This window comes from Pleurodeles waltl, chromosome 7 (genome assembly GCF_031143425.1).
Source record: "Pleurodeles waltl isolate 20211129_DDA chromosome 7, aPleWal1.hap1.20221129, whole genome shotgun sequence".
NCBI classification, from domain to species: Eukaryota; Metazoa; Chordata; class Amphibia; order Caudata; family Salamandridae; genus Pleurodeles; species Pleurodeles waltl.
The window spans coordinates 614,868,758-614,891,258 of record NC_090446.1 but is presented as its reverse complement, the minus strand read 5'-3'; the positions used below and the strand labels follow the sequence as shown (position 1 = coordinate 614,891,258).

The 22,501-nt window shown below is 45.4% G+C and overlaps 1 protein-coding gene across 2 annotated transcripts in view; it reads left to right on the top strand.

Moving 5' to 3' along the window:
* The window catches only part of SIMC1 (SUMO interacting motifs containing 1), a 377,806-nt gene that overhangs the window by 322,874 nt on the left and 32,431 nt on the right, over window positions 1-22,501 (top strand). Inside the window, exons 8-9 of one of the 2 annotated variants that reach the window (XM_069244585.1) lie at window positions 13,729-13,885; window positions 14,019-14,103. In XM_069244585.1, coding sequence (XP_069100686.1) covers window positions 13,729-13,885; window positions 14,019-14,103 — 242 coding nt within the window. Of the gene's footprint in view, window positions 1-13,728; window positions 13,886-14,018; window positions 14,104-22,501 lie in introns of those variants that run through there. The other variant, XM_069244586.1, reaches the window with a different exon arrangement.

Below are 22,501 nucleotides of genomic sequence, written 5' to 3'. Positions count from 1 at the left end.
GTAACCCATCATCCTCCTCGGTGGAAGGGAAGAAGGTGATGTGTGTAATCTGTGTAATTCTGCTCCTCGCATGGTGAAAGAAATATGCAGTAACTCCCACCTGCATGGCATGAGACACTGACGTTTTGGAGTCCTTAAAGACACCATGTAAGTTTCTTGTTTGGCATAGCTGCTGCCTATATGACTACACTGACTGGACCCCTTTCCCTTCAGTTACTTAAAAAAAAATGTGGAGGAGGTTAATGCAGATTAATGGAACTGACCAATTTATCCTGCTTTATAGTTTGTTAGATTATTTTAGTGTCACATTAGGATTTATGGACTTTAAAGTAAAGCAAAGATGTAAGGCAGAAATTTACATTTTGGAAGGAGTACTCGGATATCTCTTCATTGTTTATAATTTCAGTGGAGATTCCCCTGAAGGAGAACTGGTATTGCGAGCAAGAAACCATCCGTACTCAGTTCAGTAAAACAATTATGCCAAGTTTCTCCACTAAGTAAAACGTTTAATCTATCCACCGGCTTATTAAAAACAGATTTAATAAATTTCCTTAAACGTACCCAGTCTGCTTTTGATCCGATCTGGTTCTTGCACTGCTCCTTGACAATGGCAAACCACCTCTGGGCTCTTGTGTCAATAGTGGTATCTTCTGCTCTTTTCCCTCTTCAGTCAGCATGACCAAACCCTTACTGTCTATGGCTTCTTAATTTACAAAGACTTTACCACCGATGACCATCACTGACCCTTCACTGTCGGGACCACTTTGGCTATCTGATTGTCGTTGGCAGCATCAACTTTTACACAACATACAAAAAAAATCCATTATTGATTACTGTTTCTTCTATTAGGATTATTCCAGTGCTGCCGCTGACACTCATTGATGGTTCTTTTAGTCAGCAGTATGAAGAAGTCAGTGTTGACAGAACAAGAGTCCAGAAGTCAGTTACCAATCTGTCACAATGTCAAAGATCCTCAGGATGGTCCTTTAGTTGGAAGGGCCTTATAAATTGGTCACTACTGTCTGGTAATTCTGAAGATAAGGACATCATCCAGGATTTCCATATTCTTTTGTATTCCATTAGATTATGTATTTTGTCCAGTTAATCTTCAGATTTGTCATGTAGATAAGTTAATTGCTTAATGCATTTTGCACTAGAAGTACTTAATAAGTCGCAGCATTCTTAAAACAATGTCCTGTTCAGACAGAAAAAGGGAGGATGCATCCACTACTGGACAGTGTAATACATTTGATCTCATTTAGAATAACTGCTGTACTTTTGGACATGGGTCCCTTGGGAGAGATTCATAGAGAATACCCTGGTTCAAGTAACATTTCCTTCTCTGTCAGAAGATCTTTGCTGAATTTATGGACACCGACCATCTGGGCCTCTGTGTGGGATCCCACGACACTTTTTAAAGATAAATCCCTCTCTCTTGGAAAAACCATTTTTCTGATACTGTTTCACCTTTCTTCTTGTGTGGAAATGTATTAATTGCTTGCTACCTGTCTAAAGCAATCTGAGAATGATCCTCACAACCTCTGTATCGTATGATGGCGAAACAACCACGATGTAAAGGCATTGTTCCTTCTGCCCAAATATATCTATATTTCCATGTCATCATAGGATCATGAAGGCATCAAACTCAGATGCTGGGAGCATTCCAGATCACTAGCCTCTAAAAAGCAAAAACTTAAGACTCCACAGAACACGTGGGCTGATTGTTGGACTTTACCACTGGAATAGGCACCTGTTGGACTGCTCTTTTCATAATACAAATGACAAAATACACTCAACTAATGATGCAATTGGGTCTTGGAGAAGGCAGTCAATCATTTATGTTCTCTCCTGTCATTCATTTCATTATCAGGTTCACTAATATCGTGGTAGATTCCTACAAGGCTATTTAGCAATAGTAGTTGCTGACGGGAGAGCAGAAGTAAAATATTTCTTCCTCTGTGTCAATCTGTTTTTTCAGTTACCCATCCATTTTAGGAAGTATGTTTTGTTTTAGGAAAAATGGTTTCTAAGCTTTTTGAGCCCATGGCTTTCAGCAATTCTTAATTAAACTCTGTGAAAATGTCCTTTTTTGATTGCTGTCTCATTAAACCACTGTGGAGTCTGGGAATTACAAGCTCTCTTATGGTTAGAACCTTACACCTAGGAAACTGGGCACAAGTACCTAAACCAGTTGAACATGGCCATTATCAAGATTTTGGAGGAAGACGTTGTAGAGGAAGTACCAGCATCTTGAAAGGTGCTAGGTTTCAACTCAATATTCTTTCAGGTTCTGAAAAGTGCGGATTTTGATGATGAAGACTCTCATTTATCAAGTAGAGGAGATTACTTTGAGTTCTTGCAATTAGAGGATGTATAGTGAAATATCCTAAATCATGCAATATCTGTGGTGTATCGTTTTCAGAGCACTACTCTTTGGCCTTAAGTCTGCACAACTCATGTGGTAACTCTTCTACATTGGAAAGGCTGTACAGTATACCCTTACCTGGATGATTGGCTTATCAAAGCAACAATATTTGCAAAGACCCATGAAGCAGTAGAAATAACTATTCAAACAGTCAGTTATTATCATATCTTCTTAAACTGGCAAAATAAAGCCTAAAATATTCTTCAATAAGCATGCACCTGACAGTTGTATAAAAACATCTTTGAAAACCAAATTAACCATTGTTGTTGTTTTCATGAAGGTTAAAGTATTGTTCGCAGCATGTGTTGCTGTAGATGCACATCATCTGCATACTCTTGACATCTAGTGTGGGGCTCTGAAGTTTGCAAGTTGTTTTTCTTCCAATAAGTCTTTCGAGTCACAAGGACTCCTGACCCCCCTCCTTTATCTGGCAGTGCGCATGGGCATCACCTCCATGTTTAATAGTTTTTTTCATTCATAGGGTACCGATGTATATCGACAGGGCTCTGTGTTTGGCGACTTGCAATGCTTCTTCTGGCCCAGTCTGATGTTATAGACTCCAGTACAACCAGAAGAAACTCGACTCAGCAAAAGATCTTCAATTTTGCTTTGTTCTTCAGTCAGCGCAGAACGGGCATGGCCTCCTTTTGACACATCACTGACAGGGTCTTGGGCCTTCCCCAGAGCACCTTGCCCCTTGTGTTGTCATCAAGAATGCATGCAAGCACATTAATGAAAGGATGCCTGTCCAGTACTGCCCCCTGTGCTACTCGAAATTCTCATCGTCTAACCACCATTAGGTCTGCAATACCTGCCTCTCCCCCTACCTTGACAATACCACATGCAAGGCCTACCTCACATTCTGGTCAAAGAAGTCTCTTCAGTACTGACAAAAGTGGAGGTGGATGCAGAGACAGGAGTCAGACAACACTCCCAGCATCTTCAAACAGAGGAAGAAGCTGGTACCTCTGAGACATATCCCCTCCAGTCATCACCCAGCCTGGGGAATGCCATCTCCTCTGACTCTAGGGAGTATAAAGAACAGGCCGTTGGTGCCTCACAGTGAAAAATAATGACTCCAGCCGTGAGTGTGGTTGACACTGACACACAAGTTAGGCCAGCACAATGTCCCAGAGTTGAGGCAGAGCATTGCCCTCAGGAGTCGTTGAGCCGGACGCCTAATAAACAGACAGCAAGGCTACCACCATCTTTAGACCATGATTGGCACCGACCAAAGGCTTCAGAGCAGACAACGCTCCCTCCCAAGGGCATCGTTCCAGCTCAGATATCAAACCTAAAGATCTTACACAAGCCTCGGGTCACTTCAAAGCTGAGAGGACCCTCTGCGCCAGCACTGAAGCCCACATTGGCACCAAACCCACAATAACCTCTTCGGCTCCGAGAACGTGCTCAGTTCCAAAAACACTGTCTGCAACCAGCTCATAGGAGTCTGAACAACTTATCCTTCAGCGACTACAGGAGGCACTAGATGCACAGCAGAAACGCCTATTCATCCATCCACAGACAGGCAAGATCACCACCAAACTGCCTCCAAAGCCAACAGAGACAAAAGAGGAAGCTCACTTTCGAGGAAGACATTTTTTTGGTGCCTTCACTGGCTCCTGAGCACAAGAGAGGCAAAGATGGGTCATTGGTCCTCTTCCCATTGCTCCTCCTCCTCCTCCTCCTCTGCCACATCCACTTACCTCTCTTCTTCCTTATTCACTAGAGGGATCACCCCACTCTTGTTAGGGGAAAAGTAGCCCACTTCATACTGCTGACCCATATTCCTAGACAAAGCCAGCACAAGCCCTCAGAGGTACTTCTTCTTGAGCCACAACGTCACCTTACAATAAGAACTGTGATGTGTTGGTAGGGTATGATGGCTTTGTGCATTGCTGTCATACCCCAAAGCCCTGCTGCACCTGCGTCTATTGCAGCAATGACTGTCATAACAGTGGTCTCAAGTGGGAGTGCCAGATGGATGCTGGTAAAGGCTAGCGTCCATTGGTCTCTGCAGTGGTGGAGCACCAACAACTTGTTGCGGACAAGCCTGCCTTAAACCCCGTTTCGCAAGACACCATTAACACAGAAGCCTCTCAAGCTGGGTGAGGAGCTCATCTTGAGCAGAACACAGTGCCACATACGTGGACTCCTAAGCAGCAGTGTCACCACATCAGTTAGTTCGAGCTTCGGGCAATCCATTTCTCCTTTAAAGCTTTCCTACCACCTATTTGAGGAAAAGTAGTCCTGGTCAAGACAGGCAACTTGACTGCCATGCACTGCTTACAAAAGCAGGAGGCATCCACTCACTCTCACTTTCCCTGCTGGCTCAGACAATCTAGTGATTGGGTGATTCATCATCAGATTCACTTGACGGAGGAGTACCTTCCAAGGGTGGACAACAACCTGGTGGACCTGCTAAGCAGGACGCATCAACAAGTCCACAAGTGGGGACTCCACCCACAGGTCCTGCACCAGTACTTCCAATGCTGGGGCATTCCAGACGTAAGCCAATCTGCCACTCCTGAGAGTGCAAAATGCCCAAACTTCGTCTCCAAGCACCCACACCCATGGTCCATGGGCATTGCACTATGGGTCAACTTTAAAAGGGTCTTTGCTTACACTTTTCAGCCTCTCGCACTCCTTCCATTGACAATGCAGCACACAATGCAAACCCTCATTCTAGTGGTCCCACTAGAAGCTCCACAACAGGCCAGGCCTTCTCACCAGTAACCAAGGACAAATATGGCACCCAGCTCCTAAGCAACTCAGACTAGCGCACTGGCACCTGAGGTCTTAAAATTTGGTATCTGGGCCTTTTCCAGGAATTCATAGGCATCCTGTGGGAGTCCCATAGACACACCACACAGACATGTTGTGCAGCGAAGTGGAAAAGATTTGTCTACTGTGTCACTATGAGGATAGCCCCTCTAAAGCCTGCAGTTGAAGACATTTTTGGTTACATGCTCCACTTCCAAAAGTCAGGTTTAGCCTACACCTATGTATGACTTCACTTAGCGGCTATGGGTGCATACATGCAAAACAGACAGCAGTCTACCTCTTCTGCATAACTGTAATCAAGGCACGCAGGTAAAGGCTCAAGAGTCATTCCTCCTAGATTTCCACTAGCACCAGTGTGGAACCTTACTGTTGTCCTTGCCAGGCTCATGGGTCCCTACATTCTGGAAGGTAGTCTTCATGGTTTTTATAACTTGTTTACGTTGCATTAGTGTGCTGCAAGCCCTCATAATGCAAGAACTTTCATCCATGTTTACAAGGACAGTGTAGTGCTCAGGACAAACCCTAAGTTCCTTCTTCAGGTTGTCTCCCCTTTCCATCTCAACCAGCAGGGGCAGCACCTCCGCTAAGACGAAGGAGAGTAGCCCCACTGGCTACGAGCCAGCAGCTGAAAAATAAAACAATATTTTAAAATTGTTGTATTTTTCAGCTGGTGGCTTTGAGATTTGTGGCAGCCGCCACTATCAACCAAACCATTGAACTCTAAGTCTTCTTTCCATAACCAGACTCAGTAGCAGAGAGCGCGTTTAATACCTTTGGCATAAAGCTCGCACTCATATATAACATAGACCGAACTAAACTTTTTCACAGGGCTGGCAAAGCCTCACATGGGGCAACCTATATCTAAAGCAGAAATTGCTATAGTAATGGTTGAGTGTATCCAGACTTGCTCTCAGAAGCCCAATTGAGCCATGCCATTTAGCCCTAGAGCTCCCTGTACTTGCAAGAAAGCTGCAACTATGACCTTACGAGACTTCCGCTAACCAACATATATAAGTGGCTACATGTTAAACCCCACACAGGTTTACTAAATATTATTACGTGGATGTTCTAGCCAGACAACATGCCATGGTTGAATATATGGTCCTGAGGATCTTATTTTAGACATCTGCATCATCGACATGCTACCCACAACATATAGGATGGTACTAGTTTACAGTCTGCAGAGCATGTGTATCTACAGCACCACATTCTATGGATTGAAATCGTTTGTTACCCTGTAAGCATGTGTTTGTAGCTTGTATCGATGTCTATTTACTTGCTCCTGCCCTCCTTCCCGTGCACATATAGCTGTGTTCACTGATCTCTTTTCCTGTTTTTTGGCTTCCTTATGCAAAACACATGTGCTTCATATAGTGTTCACCCACCACTCCTTACTATTCTCTCTGGTGTGCAGAAAACAGTCTAACATGGACTTGATGCCCATGCACATTGCCATTTAAGGGAGGAGTCACTATACACAGTGCTCAGAGAAAAACAACTTGCAAACGTCTGAGTCCAACACTATATGACAGGAGTATGTAGTGCATGGCAATGTACAGCTCTACTGTTATGAACAGATGCTTACAGGGTAAGTAACTTTTCCTTATTAGAGTCTGTTCAGAACTTTTACACAAGCAAGACTTTCACCATCTTGATAGCTCAATATAGTTTTTTCTGGTGGATACATCTACCTGTGGATTCCTCACCTTTTGATTCCTCACCTTTTATATATCCCCATGCACCAGCATTCCATGGAAACTTTTCTTCATAGCTCCCCCACATCGACGAGGATGTCACAAAGCCACAGCTCCACATGCAACTCTGCCAGATGTCATTGGAGCCTGAAGAGGCCCTCGTCGGAGTGCTGATGTCAGTTCCCTTTTTTCTGTGCCTTCGACGTGTAACAGTTTTTCTGGTAGCTCTCAAAGTTACATTGTAGACTTCTTAGATAGTTTCCTCTCAGATACTTTGTTGTGGAAAGAGATGTCTCCTCCTGGGAAGTCCTGCTTTATGCTGTGTAGGGAATGTGAGGGCCAAATGTCCATTACAGACTCACAGGATGATTGTCTCTTGTGCTTAAGCTCTGATCACGGCGTCAAGACCTGTGCGTTGTGTCAAAAGATAAATTCAAAGGCACTGAAGGAACGAGAGGCAAAGCTGTTTATGGCCAACGCCAGGCAAGAAAAAGGAGTTTGACGGAAGTCATGGTCTCCAATTGAAATCGCCGATACCCCAATCTTCTAAATTATCAAAAAGGAAGCACAAAAAAAAGCGGCGTCATTCTTTCAACGCCATTCATTGTGGGATGAATATCCAAAGGCAGGTTCGCCGAAGAGGTTGAAACGAGAGATGTGAGATATCTCCTTCTCCATCTCCAGAGCCCACACCGATATGACTCCAGCCCTGATGTCACTGCTTCCTGATCCGGAGCCGGAGGTACAGCATGAGCCTTCAGTAATGCCTGCTCCTCCTCCACAGGAACAGAGTTATCCGGCATTTCCAACTTCAGGGACGGATCCCTCGAGTTTTCTAAATGCAATGTATGGTATCTTTACCAGGGCGTTGATTCCATCCGGTGCGCCTGTTTGCCCTGTTGGTCCACTGTCTTACTCGCTGGGTGGATTCCCTGCGTCATACCAGCAAAATCCATTCTTGCCATTTGTACCAATGCCTCAGGTGTACTGGCCTCATCCAGTGCCGAAGCAGTTGAGTTTGCTGATTGAACAAAGTTTCTCAGCATCTGCGCCAGCTAGGCCTTCCCACAAGTCAGCTGCAGTGTCTATGACGTTGCGACATACAACTCCAGCATCATCAGTTCTTTCGGTCAAAAGTTCCAAGTCTAAATCTCCGGGGCTGATGTTGAATTCCTCAGCACCATTACCGGCGCCACTGGCTCCATTGCTGCCAACGCCAGTGTTGAAGCACAGATATAGGATGGAAGTTCAGAGACTTTTAGAGGAGGAACAGTATGCTTTGGTTAGAGATGATATTGAAGAGGGGGAGATAATTCAAAGGGACCCTGATTTTGAAGGACTGGATACAGCAAGTGGGCTAGATAGTTCCCCGGAATGGGAGTTGTCATCACCTAAGGATATCCCTCCACCTGAGGTTCTGTTTTATCATTCTGGCATACACAAGGCATCAGAAATGTTGGAATTGCCTCTACCCATTACTGAACTTGAGTCAAATCTCTTAACAGAAGTTTTGCATTCATCTCCATCTACTTTTGAGCCATTATTACCTTTTAATGAGGCATTGACGGAACCAGTTCTGAATATCTGGCAGAAACCTATGTTGTCTGCTGCTGTGTCATGCGGATTGCAAGATGATACAAGCCGGCTCCAGGAGACCCACTGTTTTGGCCTCACTTCCTACACCTGAGAGTTTGGTTGTGCGGGGCTCGTGTTCTGCCAAATTCACTCCTGGGTCGTTTCCCGCATTACCTGCTGTTGGGGAAGCAAATAGAGTGAAACAGTCAGCAAAAACTGTGTTTTTGGCTTTCAGTATGCCATTAAAATCGACAAAGGCTACTTTTGCTGGGTCCTTACCCGCATGCTGTAATGGACTCTGCTAAGTTGGTACTCTCAAAGTTGCTGGACGATGTTCCAGGCCATTTTGAGGAACTTTTAAAGGATGTACAGGCTACTGCGCGCCAGATCATTCAGTCAGGTGTGGATACTACTGAGACTGCGGCGAGAGCAATGGAGACCTCAGTGACTTCTAGAAGGCACTGTATGGTTGCGGGGATCTGGTTTTTCACCCCATGTGTAAACATTGTTGGATCTTCCATTCGATGGGTCAAAGTTGTTTGGGTCAAAAGCTGACTCAGCCTTGACACAGTTTAAAGAGAACAAGGCAACAGCACTATCATTGGACCTGCAGCGGCAGCCAAAAGAATATAGACAATTTCAGAGGTTCAGAGGATTTGGCAGATCTTTTTCCTTCGGAGGAAGACCGCAATGCCAGCAGCAACAAGAGTCAATCCCTCTGTTTAGACGTTACAGCGGGCAGAGCCTGGGAGGCAGCATGGAGCCACCCATCGGCCTTCCTCCTCTTCCTCCCCGGCCAATGTTTCAGGAAAGCAGCCCTAGTTCTGCCATCTTGGTGCATGCTTTACTCGTGGGAGAGAGGTTGGTTCACTTTTGACAACAGCAGAGGTCCATTACATTGTACCTGTGGGTGTTGAGTGTTGTAGAAGATGGATATGCCCTACCCTTCTGAGAGTTTCCCCCTTATTTCTTTCACAAATGTTATGTTCAGAGGAACATCTTATGTTACTCCAACAGGAGGTCCAAGCTCTACTTTTGAAAGGAGTAATGATGTTGGTTCGCGAGCAGGAAAGGGATCAGGGAAGTTATTCACGTTATTTCCTGATTGCCAAAAAGGAGGGGCGTATATGTCAGATTTTAGACCTCAAGATTTTGAACTGGTTCCTCAAACAGGGAAAATTCAAAATGCTGACCATGGCAGAGGTGCCTTTGTCGATGGACAAAGAAGACGGAATGGTTTCAATCGATTTGGAGGATGCGCATTTTCACATCCCCATTCTGTAATTGCACAGGAAGTATCTCCGCTTCACAGTGGGATCACAACAATACCAGTTTGTATTACTTCTGTTTGTATTACTTCCGCACCTCGAGTCTTTATGAAGGTGATGGCAGTGGTTGCAGCACATCTCAGAAGGCAGGAAATACCAGTATTCCCTTACCTAGAGGAAAAGCCATGTCTCCAGAGTTGGTGCTGCATCACTTGCAGTTAACAACTCAGTTGTACAACCTGGGCTTTTTGATAAACGTGCCCAAACCTCACCTGGAGTCCTCAGCGCATCCTGTTCATAAAGGTAGCATTGGACACTACAGTGAATCGTACCTTCCTTCCTCTGCAGAGGATTCAAGACATTCAGGCTATGATTCAGTTGTTTCAGAATGGAGCGCTGGTTCCAGTTCTGAAGGTCTTAAGTCTTCTTGGTCTGTTTGCTTCCTGCATCCTGTTGGTCACCCATGCACGCTGGCACAAGGGCCCTTCTGTGGTGCCTCCGTTTCACCCTTCCATTTGCAGTCAGTTGGTACAGGTCTTGTCAGACAATACTACCGCAATGTGGTACGTAAACAAACAGGGAGGTGTAGGGTCCTATCATCTCTGCGGAGAAGCACTATGACTCTTGTCCTTGGCTCAGGACCATGAGATTTGCGTCATAGCAAATCACTTGGCTGGAGTTCTGAACTGACGTGCTATGGGGGACTCCTCAGATAGACCTGTTTACCACTCACAAGAACATAAACTGCCCGTCATTCGGTAGCCTCCAATATCCAATGCAGAGAGCATTGGGGGATGCGTTTCAATTGGACTGGGGCTCCCAGCTGTTTTATGCGTTTTCCTCCATATCCTTGATTTCACGAGTTCTGAGGAATATTCGCCAAGTCAAGGCCCAAATCATATTAATAGCCCCGGTTTGGCCAAGAAGGGTGTGTGGTACACAGACCTACTTCAGCTCTCACTGTACCCTCCGCTCAGTCTTCCTCTCAAGGAAGACCTCATTTCGGAGTCGCAGGGGCAGGTTCTACCCCCCACCTTCAGAGCCTGCACCTACATGCCTAGAGATTGAAAGGGGCAACCTGAGTTCTTTTACCATCCCCTTGACGTGGTGGATGTTATTTTATCGTCCAGGCTACTCTCCATCAAGTCAGTTTATGCTGGCAGATGGGCGAAGTTTAAGTGGTGTGAAGAAGATTCAATTGACCTTTTGAAAGCCCATTTGTCTGATATTTTACGTTTTGTGCTTTCCCTAGTGAAGCAAAGTTGTGCACTTGCAACAGTTAAAGGGATATTTGTCTGCCCTTTCTGCTTTCCTTTGTTTACCCTACCAACTTTCCCTGTTTAAGCCCCCTATAGTGCTAAGGGTTATTAAGGGACTTACTAATAAGTACCCTCCCACTCCATTTATCATGCCTCAGTAGGATCTTAATTTGGTACTTACTTACCTTATGGGTACTCCGTTTGAACCCTAACGTAGTTGTCCTTTAAAACTTCTCAAGTTTAAAACTGTATTTCTCGTTGCCATAACGTCGGCTAGATGTGTTAGTGAGTTACATGTGAAATCTCCCTTCACGACATTCTAAACAGATAAGTTAGTAATAAAAACCAGATCTGCTTTCCTGCCAAAAGTGGTTACTCTGTTCCACTTGGGTCAGTCTATCACCCTTCCTACTTACTATCCTCCTCTTCATCCTTCTAAGGAGGAGGAAAGGCTTCATTACTTGGACCCTAAAAGGGCTGTGAGCTTCTATAGTGACAGAATATTTGATCTCCGGCTGTATGATCAGCTGTTTGTCAGGTAAATTGGCCCAATGAAAGGCAAGGCTGTGCACAAGAGGACATTGTCCAAGTGGATCATTCTGTGTATAAAGATCTACTACGTGAATGAAGAGCCTCCTGAAGGTATTAGAGCTCATTCCACTCAAGCTAAGTCTTCCACGGCTAGGGGTCTCCCAGTGGTTGACATTTGTAAAGCGGCAACTTGGGCCTCCCTCCACACCTTTGCGAAGCACTACTGTCTAGGCTCCAAGGTGAGGGACGGACGGTAACTTCGCTCATTTTGTGTTGCAAGATTCTTTGGTATAAGCAGACGGGCACTCACCTCTGAGTGAGGGAGTGCTTGGGGATTCGGTTCAAAAGGTGAGGAATCCACAGGTAGATGTATCCATCAGAAGAACAAGTTGCTTACCTTTGGTAATGCTTTTTCTGGTGGATACGTTATCTACCTGTGGAGTCTTCACTGACCCACCTGCCTCCCCGTTGCTTGTCTGTATATAACAAAAAGAAATCTATTGGGATATGTGTATATATTTTGTGTTTGATAGACAAGGTTTGTATATATGTAAGGTATTTTTAATATACGTTTTCCATACGATGTGGTTATTGTGATGTTGGTTTCACCCGCTAGCTTTGAAGGCATGAAAAAAAGTGGGTGGAAACTGACGTCAGCATGCCAAAGTGGGCCTCTTATGGCTCTGATAACGTCAGGCGAAGTCCTGTGTGGAGCCATGGTTTTGTGACGTCTTCATGGACGTGGGGGAGCTATCAAGAAAGGTTTCAGTGGAATGCTGTGGCATGTGGATATTTAAAAGTGAGGAATCGATAGGTAGACACTGTATCCACCAGAAAAAAACATTAACGAAGGTAAGTAACTGGTTCATCTAGTCTAACAGTGGGTTCTTTCAAACAAATGTATAGAGTGCCAATATAGCATGTGTTGTGGATAACCGTTTCTACTGGCAACCAAGTCTGCCAGAATAGTTAGTGAATTACAAGTTCCTTAAATTCTTTGATCTAGACCAGAGTATTTAATTGCCAACTTGCTTCCTACAGCGCAGTACTCCAGTGGAAAAAGCATTCCATTCTTTTCATACTAACAGGTCATTAAAGTTTTGTCTACAGCAAAATAAAATTTCCATCAAACAGGCACACTCATTTTGGCCTATAGCCACTCGAATAAAGGTAAATCCTGAACTAAACAAACTTGAGCTGGATATATTTTTTCTTGCATTAACCTGACCCATGGAATGATGAGCAGACCTCTTTCAGGCACTCTAAGAGCCCAGTCCAGGAGAAGTATGGCTGGTACAACTGCTCTGTTTTCAGCAACATCTTTGAACGAAATCTGTAAATCAGCAACATGGAGGACAACTCATTAGCTAAACCTTACTGAGTCGATTGCTGTCAAAACGAGAGGTGAATCTGTAGTAGGACAATAGGTGCTCTGAAAACTTTTTTTCATAAGATGACCCTCATTGTCTCTCCTACTGGTACTTTATTATTACTGTTATTATTGCTTAGTCTTAATTCAAGCAAGTGAATTTATGGAAGATCCAATGTTGGAGAAGAACAAAGTTGCTTATATCTAACTACGGTTCTTCAACATTGTTGTCTTTAATAGATTTGCAAGCAGTCTATGCTTACTACCTTTTGATGAGGCTCATGCATATTATACACTGCTAGAAGCTCAGTTATCTACCAGTTGGATGCTACTAGGAGTGGAAGAGCTCTGAGTCATGTCACCTCATTGGCTAGAGTTCATGGCACTCAGTGCTAAGGGCTAGTTGTATGTAGTCCATGACTTTTCTCAATGTTATTGAGCCTCTGCACACACTGCTGTTTTAGCATAGGAAACTAATTCATTCATGATATCTGTTAAAGAGTTCGAAGCTGGAGAGCCTTAGTTATAGGTAAGTAATTATTTTGGTCTATATCCTTATTCAGTTAAGAATGTTCAGCCTCACAACTGTGCGTGCGATCAGCACCAATATGGTGTATTTGGCCTTTCTAAGAGATTTGTTTGGTTAGCTATGCTTTCTGAACTGTATGTTGCCTCCGCCATCCTTGAACATTATTATTTTTTTTTAATTATCACCTTATTTGTATGGAGGAAGTATATGCAGAATATAATGGTAAGTACTAGTTCGAGGGACAAGGTTTTATTAAGTCTGGAACCCAATTCTGTTCTTTTTATTGCCTTTCAGAGAGACCTTCTTTAACACAATTGCAAGTCATCTCCTACGTGCCAAAGTGCTGGAGTTGATGTTTGACAACAGCTGCGAACCGCCACCTACCTGCTCTCTCTCTAGAACCAAGATACTGTATTTCCTTAACCATTCCAATCTACTCTTGGATGATCAGGTAAGGATTGACCAGACGTTCACTAGGTTATCTTGATCAGTCAAGGCTGTTTTTGTTAGACTGCAATGCAATGTAGGGGGTGGACTTTGCATTACATTGACTGCGGACTACTCTTTTTGCCTCTCATACTTAGGGTGGACAAGGAGAATTGCAAAGGTGGGATGAAATGCTTCACCACTTGTTTTTGCTATTCATCAGTTATGAAAGCATTCTGTTGGGTAAGTTTTCCCTGCTCTGTTTGAAGTAACCACGTAGTCTTCAGGAGGAAACTGTAAACGTATACTTGTGCTTTGAGGAGATTCTATTTAAAGTGCTCAATTATGCAAGTTCCTCTGTCATGTATTTTAAACTCATGCACAAATCATCAACTATATTACGTGTTAGAAAATAGGGAAAACACTGTAGTATGCATTAGGATAATGTTCTCAAGGTTGTGTAAATGCCCTACCTCCTTTGTGTCATTTCAACCTATAATTGAGGCATATGTAAAAGTCCAAAATAATGTTTTGATTAAAAGGCAGTAGAACATTAACCCCTTACTGTCAGGTCTTTTCCTCCTCCTGTGCCAAGCCTTTTTTGGGCTATTTGGGGTAGTTCACGCTTAGGCCCTCATAACTTTTTGTCCACATCAGCTATCCACGGCAAATTTGTGTCCTTTTTTTCCCACATCTTAGGGATTCTAAAGGTACCCTGAGTTTGTGGGTTTCCCTGGAGGAGACTAAGAAATTAGCCAAAATACATCTAAAATCTATTTTATTTTCTGAAAAATGGGGAAAAAGTGCTGCAGAAGAAAGCATTTGTTTTTTTCCCCCTGAAAATGGCATCAACAAAGGGTTTGCGGTGCTTAAAATCACCATATTCCCAGCTTTCAGGAACAGACAAACTGGAGTCAGAAAACCACATTTTTCAACACAATTGTGGCATTTTACTGGGACATACCCCATGTTTTTTACTACTTTAGGTGCTTTCAACCTCCTTCCAGTTAGTGACACAAATGGGTATGATACCAATGCTGGATCCCGGACAGCTAAACATTTCTAAAAGGTAGACACAATTCTGAATTCAGCAAGGGTTCATTTGTGTAGATCCTTCAAGGTTTTCCTACAGAAAGTAACAGCTAAAATAAAAAAATATTGAAATTGAGGTGAAAAAAAGAGCCATTTCTGTCCACGTTTTCTTCTATAACTTTTTCCATCTATGGCAGATTTTTGAAAGCAATATACTGTTACGTCTGCTGGACTCTTCTGGTTGCAGGGAAATATAGAGCTTGTAGGTTCATCAAGAACCCTAAGTACCCAGAGCCAATAAATGAGCTGCACCTTGCAATGGGTTTTCATTGTATACCGGGTATACAGCAATTCATTTGGTGAAATATAGAGAGTCAAGAATAGGTATCATGGAAACCTTTGTGTTTCCAAAATGAGCACAAGATAAGGTGTTGAGAAGCAGTGGTTATTTGCACATCTCTGAGTTCAGGGGGCCCCATACTAGCATGTTAATTACAGGGCATTTCTCAAAAAGACTTCTTTTTTTACACACTGTCTAAAATTTGGAATGAAAAAATGTAGAGAAAGACAAGGGGCTATAATACTTGTTCTTCTAGTCTGTGTTCCTCCAAGTCTCCCGATACAAATGGTACCTCACTTGTGTGGGGAGGCCTAGTGCCCGCGACAGGAAACGCAACATGGACACATCACATTTGTCTTATGAAAACTGACCTGTTTTTTGCAAAGTGTCTATCTGTGTATTTTTGCCTCTAGCTCATCTGGCACCTAGGGAAACCTAGCAAACCTGGGCATTTCTGAAAACTAGACACCAGGGGGAACCCAGGATGGGGTAACTTGTGGCGCTCTCACCAGGTTCTGTTACCCAGAGTCCTTTGCAAACCTCAAATTGTCCCGTTTCGGTGCTGCAAAGTTCTGGAATCTGAGGGGAGCCACAAACTTCCTTCTACCCAGCATTCCCCCACATCTCCCCATAAAAATGGTACCTCACTTGTGTGGGTAGCACCTGCGTTTTTGGTCCTGGGCTCAGCAGCCATCTAGTGAAACCTACCAAACCCAGACATTTCTGAAAACTAGACACCCGATGGAGTCCAGGGAGGTGTGACTTGTGTGGATCCCCCAATGTATTCCAACCCAGAATCCTCAGCAAACCTCCATTTTAACTAAGAAATCACATTTTCCCCACATATCTGAGTGGGATCACCGCACTGGTACAAATTTCCTACCACCCAATGTTCCCATCCGTCTCCCGATAAAAATTACAACTCACTTGTTGTAGGAATTTACCATCTTGCCTGGCATGTTACCCCCATATTTCACTGTATATATGTTGTTTTAGTTGTATGTGTCACTGGGACCCTGCCAGCCAGGGCCCCAGTGCTCATAAGTATGCCCTGAATGTGTTACCTGTGTTATGAGTAACTGTCTCACTGAGGCTCTGCTAATCAGAACCTCAGTGGTTATGCTCTCTCATTTCTTTCCAAATTGCCACTAACAGGCTAGTGACCAATTTTACCAATTTACATTGGCATACTGGAACACCCTTATAAGTCCCTAGTATATGGTACTAAGGTACCCAGGGTATTGGGGTTCCAGGAGATCCCTATGGGCTGCAGCATTTCTTTTGCCACCCATAGGGAGCTTTGACAATTCTTACACAGGCCTGCCACTGCAGCCTGAGTGAAATAACGTCCACGTTATTTCACAGCCATTTTACACTGCACTTAAGTAACTTATAAGTCACCTATATGTCTAACCTTTACCTGGTAAAGGTTGGGTGCTAAGTTACTTAGTGTGTGGGCACCCTGGCACTAGCCAAGGTGCCCCCACATTGTTCAGGGCCAATTCCCCGGACTTTGTGAGTGCGGGGACACCATTACACGCGTGCACTACATATAGGTCACTACCTATGTGTAGCTTCACAATGGTAACTCCGAATATGGCCATGTAACATGTCTAAGATCATGGAATTGCCCCACCAATGCCATCCTGGTATTGGGGAGACAATCCCATGATTCCCCGGGTCTCTAGCACAGACCCGGTTACTGCCAAACTGCCTTTTCAGGGGTTTCACTGCAGCTGCTGCTGCTGCCAACCCCTCAGACAGGTTTCTGCCCTCCTGGGGTCCAGCCAGGCTTGGCCCAGGAGGGCAGAACAAAGGACTTCCTCAGAGAGAGGGTGTTACACCCTCTCCCTTTGGAATAAGGTGTTAAGGCAGGGGAGGAGTAGCCTCCCCCAGCCTCTGGAAATGCTTTCATGGGCACAGATGGTGCCCATTTCTGCATAAGCCAGTCTACACCGGTTCAGGGACCCCTCAGCCCTGCTCTGGCGCGAAACTGGACAAAGGAAAGGGGAGTGACCACTCCCCTGACCTGCACCTCCCCTGGGAGGTGCCCAGAGCTCCTCCAGTGTGCTCCACACCTCTGCCATCTTGGAAACAGTTGCTGCTGGCACACTGGACTGCACTGAGTGGCCAGGGCCAGAAGGTGACGTCAGAGACTCCTTCCGATAGGCTCTTTCAGGTGTTGCTAGCCTATCCTCTCTCCTAAGTAGCCAAACCCTCTTTTCTGGCTATTTAGGGTCTCTGCTTTGGGGAATTCCTTAGATAACGAATGCAAGAGCTCATCAGAGTTCCTCTGCATCTCTCTCTTCACCTTCTGCCAAGGAATCGACTGCTGACCGCGCTGGAAGCCTGCAAAACTGCAACAAAGTAGCAACGACGACTACTGCGACACTGTAACGCTGATCCAGCTGCCTTCTCGACCGTTTTCCTGGTGGTGCATGCTGTGGGGGTAGTCTGCCTCCTCTCTGCACTAGAAGCTCCGAAGAAATCTCCCGTGGGTCGACGGAATCTTCCCCCTGCAACCGCAGGCACCAAAGAACTGCATCACCGGTCCTCTGGGTCTCCTCTCAGCACGACGAGCGAGGTCCCTTGAACTCAGCAACTCTTTCCAAGTGACTCCCACAGTCCAGTGACTCTTCAGTCCAAGTTTGGTGGAGGTAAGTCCTTGCCTCCCCACGCCAGACTGCATTGCTGGGAACCGCGTGTTTTGCAGCTACTCCGGCTCCTGTGCACTCCACAAAGATTTCCTTTGTGTACAGCCAAGCCTGGGTCCACAGCACTCTAACCTGCATTGCACGACCTCCTGAGTTGTCCTCAGGCGGCGTGGGACTCTCTTGTGCAACTTCGGGTGAGCACCGTTTCACTCCACTTCGTAGTGCCTGTTCCGGCACTTCTGCGGGTGCTGCCTGCTTTTGAGTGGGCTCTTTGTCTTGCTGGACGCCCCCTCTGTCCCCTCACGCAGTTGGCGACATCCTGGTCCCTCCTGGGCCACAGCAGCATCCAAAAACCCTAACCGCAAGCTTTGCAGCTAGCAAGGCTTGTTTGCGGTCTTTCGGCGGGAAAACACTTCTGCACGACTCTTCACGACGTGGGAGATCCATCCTCCAAAGGGGAAGTTTCTAGCCCTTGTCGTTCGTTCAGAATCCTCCGCTTCTACTGTCCAGTAGCAGCTTCTTTGCACCCACAGCTGGCATTTCCTGGGCATCTGCCCACTCCCGACTTGATCGTGACTTTTGGACTTGGTCCCCTTGTTCCACAGGTACTCTCGTCTGGAAATCCATCGTTGTTGCATTGCTGGTGTTGGTCTTTCCTGCAGAATTCCCCTATCACGACTTCTGTGCTCTTTGGGGAACTTTAGTGCACTTTGCACTCACTTTTCAGGGTCTTGGGGTGGGCTATTTTTCTAACCCTCACTGTTTTCTTACAGTCCCAGCGACCCTCTACAAAGTCACATAGGTTTGGGGTCCATTCGTGTTTCGCATTCCCCTTTTGGAGTATATGATTTGTGTTGCCCCTATCCCTATGTGTCCCCATTGCATCCTATTGTAACTATACATTGTTTGCACTGTTTTCTATTGCTATACTGCATATTTTTGGTATTGTGTACATATATCTTGTGTATATTTGCTATCCTCATACTGAGGGTACTCACTGAGATACTTTGGCATATTGTCATAAAAATAAAGTACCTTTATTTTTAGTATATCTGTGTATTGTGTTTTCTTATGATATTGTGCAAGTGACACTAGCGGTACTGTAGGAGCTTCACTCGTCTCCTAGTTCAGCCTAAGCTGCTCTGCTAAGCTACCTTTTCTATCAGCCTAAAGCTGCTAGACACCCCTCTACACTAATAAGGGATACCTGGGCCTGGTGCAAGGTGTAAGTACCCCTTGGTACTCACTACAAGCCAGTCCAGCCTCCTACACTTGTGTAGGTGGGCAAGTGCCTGTGACAGGGAAGAGCCCAAAACAGTGGGGTTTCTGCCCCCCTTGGGGGCAGATGGACCCTACAAAATAGGCTGATCTGCCCCCAGGGGGGCAGAAAAGGCCAACAGTAATGTGCCCCCATAGGGAGCGACCCTTGCCCAAGAGCCCCCTGCCCACCCGACCCCCTGCCCCTCCCCCAACCCTCTGCCCCCAAACAAAACACACACACACGCCAATCCCTGGTGCCTAAGTGGTTTCTGCCGCCCTCTGGGGCAGATGGGCCTAATAGAAATAGTCCGATCAACCCCCAAGGGGACCTGAAATGGCCTAAAATAATTTGCCCTCAGGGGGACGCTCCTCTTATGTAAAATAGTAAAGAAAAAAAATCTCTGGTGTCCAGTGGTTTCTGCCGCCCCTTGGGGGGCAGATTGGCCTATTAAAAGTAGGCCGATCTGCTCCCAAGGGGGGCAGAAATGGCCTAAAATAAAATTGCCCTCTAGGGGAGCGACCCTTGCCTAAGGGGTTGCTTCCCTAGCGTGAAATTGGTGCAAAAATAATCCCTGGTGTCTAGTGGTTTCTGCCCCCCGTGGGGGCAGATTGGCCTAATAAAATAGGCCGATCTGCCCCCCTTGGGGCAGAAATGGCCTAAAATAAATTTGCCCCCCAGGGGAGTGACCCTTGCCTATGGGGTCGCTCCCCACCTGTAAAAAATAAAAAAATATCCCTGGTGCCTAGTGGCTTCTGCTCTCCTTGGGGGCAGATCGGGCTAATTAAACTAGGCCGATCTGCCCCCAAGGGGGGGGGCGGAAATGTCCTAATAAAAAATATCCCCCTCGGGGAGCGGCCCTTGCCAAAGGGGACGCTCCACTCATGTGTTTACTAAGTGTAAACACTAATCTCTGGTGTCTAGTGGCATTCCTGCAGCCTGATCGCCATGCGGTCGTGCTGCAGCAGTGCTCAGAAAGACATCAAAGGAAAAGGAGGGCAGGGATGTCCTCTGTCACCTACTCCTATTTGTTTTGGCAATGGAGCCCCTGGCAGATGTCAGAAGGATGGTGTATACCAAAGGGGCCACAACATTATGCCATCTCTTTGTATGCGGATCATATGACATTAAATATCTGTGATCTAACCATGGACTTTACTCCCATCAACTCTTCCCTCCCCTCACACCCGGTCCACTTGTTGGGTGGTCTTCGCATCAGTCGCACATTTTCATTTCAGGAACGCCCACTGGGGGATACCATACTGCAGGATGAACATAATATTCCTGTAGCCCCACATACATTTCGCTACCTCGGTATATACATTTATAGGTCTACTGCAGATCTCTTGGATGGCGACTTACATAAAGCTATCAAGTCTCTACGCTTACTAATACGTTTCTAGGTCACATTACCTCTTTCTGTGGTGGTGCCTCTGGAACTATCCAGTTATTCTATTCAGTCCATTCTACTTTTTTGTTAGTCTTCTTTGTTACTTTTTTCTTAGTCTTCTTTCAGACTGCTTAAGTCACTACTTATGGTTTTGATATGGGGCACAAGACAACGAAGAGTGAGCCTACCTAAGCTGGCCAGTTGCAATTGTTATCCTATTGGTTAGCGGGCTTTCACTTTACTGAGATTGGATGCACACTGCTCATGCTATGACTGGGCAAACTACACACATAATTGCTACCAGGTGCGGCACACCCCCTCCACTCCCACAACCTCATATGCCCCCGTGTCTACCACTGCTACTGGGTAGTACACTTATGTATTGGAAGCATGCTCTTAAATACGCTAATGCACCTCCCACATTGTGCCCTTAATATACCATTACAAGGGCCACCAACACTGGTGGGTCCACTCACTTCAATTAGGTTGGCGCTCTGGGAATCTGCTGGAGTTACCTCACTTTGGAGCCCTTATTGTGAACAGGGAACTAATGTCACACCAGGATTTTATTCAAACTCACGGCTTATCTATCTCCCTCTTTTTGACATATGCCAACATCTCCTGCTTCGTTCACACTCGATGGGTGCAGACAGGGAGAGGCCCAAGATGCACTCTTGGCACCCCTGTGAAGTCAGTGGGAGGAGGACCTTGGTCGTGCCCTGCATTGTAAGGAGTGGGACTTCCTTATTGAATATCCCAGCATGATTTCCATCAACTTCTGGTTTACATTTATTCAATTCTCACTGGTGCACATAGTATATTTTACCCCCCTAACACTACACAAAGAATTTCCTACAGCTACTTCCAACTGCCCAGATGCCATGCAGATCCCGCAGATTTGTTGCATATGCTTTGTGTGTGTCCCTTCCTGGGAGTTTTACTGGGCTGATGTCCACATTGCTTTAGCGGCGCTAGCAGGGATACCCCATTGGAATACGGCGGAACACTGTCTTTTAGGCCTGTACCCATGCCCCAAGAACTCTAAAACCATGTTTGTAGACTTAGCGCACTTCTTTGCCAAACGGCAGGTCACAGGATGCTGGAAATTCTCCTGGGGCTACCATGTGGCCAGCTGGCGGGAATAGGTCATACTGGAGCACGGCCGAAGGCTGCACATTACGTAAGGACTATCGTGGTCTCCGGAAACAGGCCATAGCTTTAGTTTGGGTTGGCTTTCTGGAAAATTTCAAGTCCTAAACAGGATATTTAAAGAATTGCTCGAACGATGTGGCATCTACCTCTTAGGTATTGATAATGCCTCGTGACTTTCCACACAAATGTTGGTGTCTGCTGAAGGAGGTTTATCATGTTCATGTTTGTGTTGCGCACCATGTCGACCTCGCCTTTTGAGGCTCACTCCGGTCCCTCCCCAGGACCTTTTATCAATACTATCTCACAGAGTTATACAAAACGGCAGACTAGTTGGGCTTAGGGTGGAAGTAGGGGGGGAGGTAATTTGTTTGAATTTATATTTTCTCAACACTGTTAGGTTACGCAGTTAATGTATACCTTGTCTATCCATTGCTAATATGTAATATGTACTGTGTCACCTTGATCATTTGCTGCAAGAAATCCACTGCAAACATCCTCGAAAATCTGCAGTGTACGATGTGGCTATAGATTCGTTATGGCATATGTCTCTTTTTCTTTTATAAAATTACAATAAAATGTGTTTAAAAAAAAAAAGTCGAGGACCCAAGCCGGGCCCAGTAGCAAGCATAGTGGGAGTTACACATGCGGGCCTTTACCACATACTTGTCACCGAACAGCTGAAACTAGCAATAATTAATGTACAAATCAAAAGCACATAACTCTCTTAGGATGTTGGAGGGACGGCCCCACTCACCTCCCTCAAGACATTCGGATGCGTAGGTGTAAAGGCACCCCTCACCAGGATAGAGGTATAG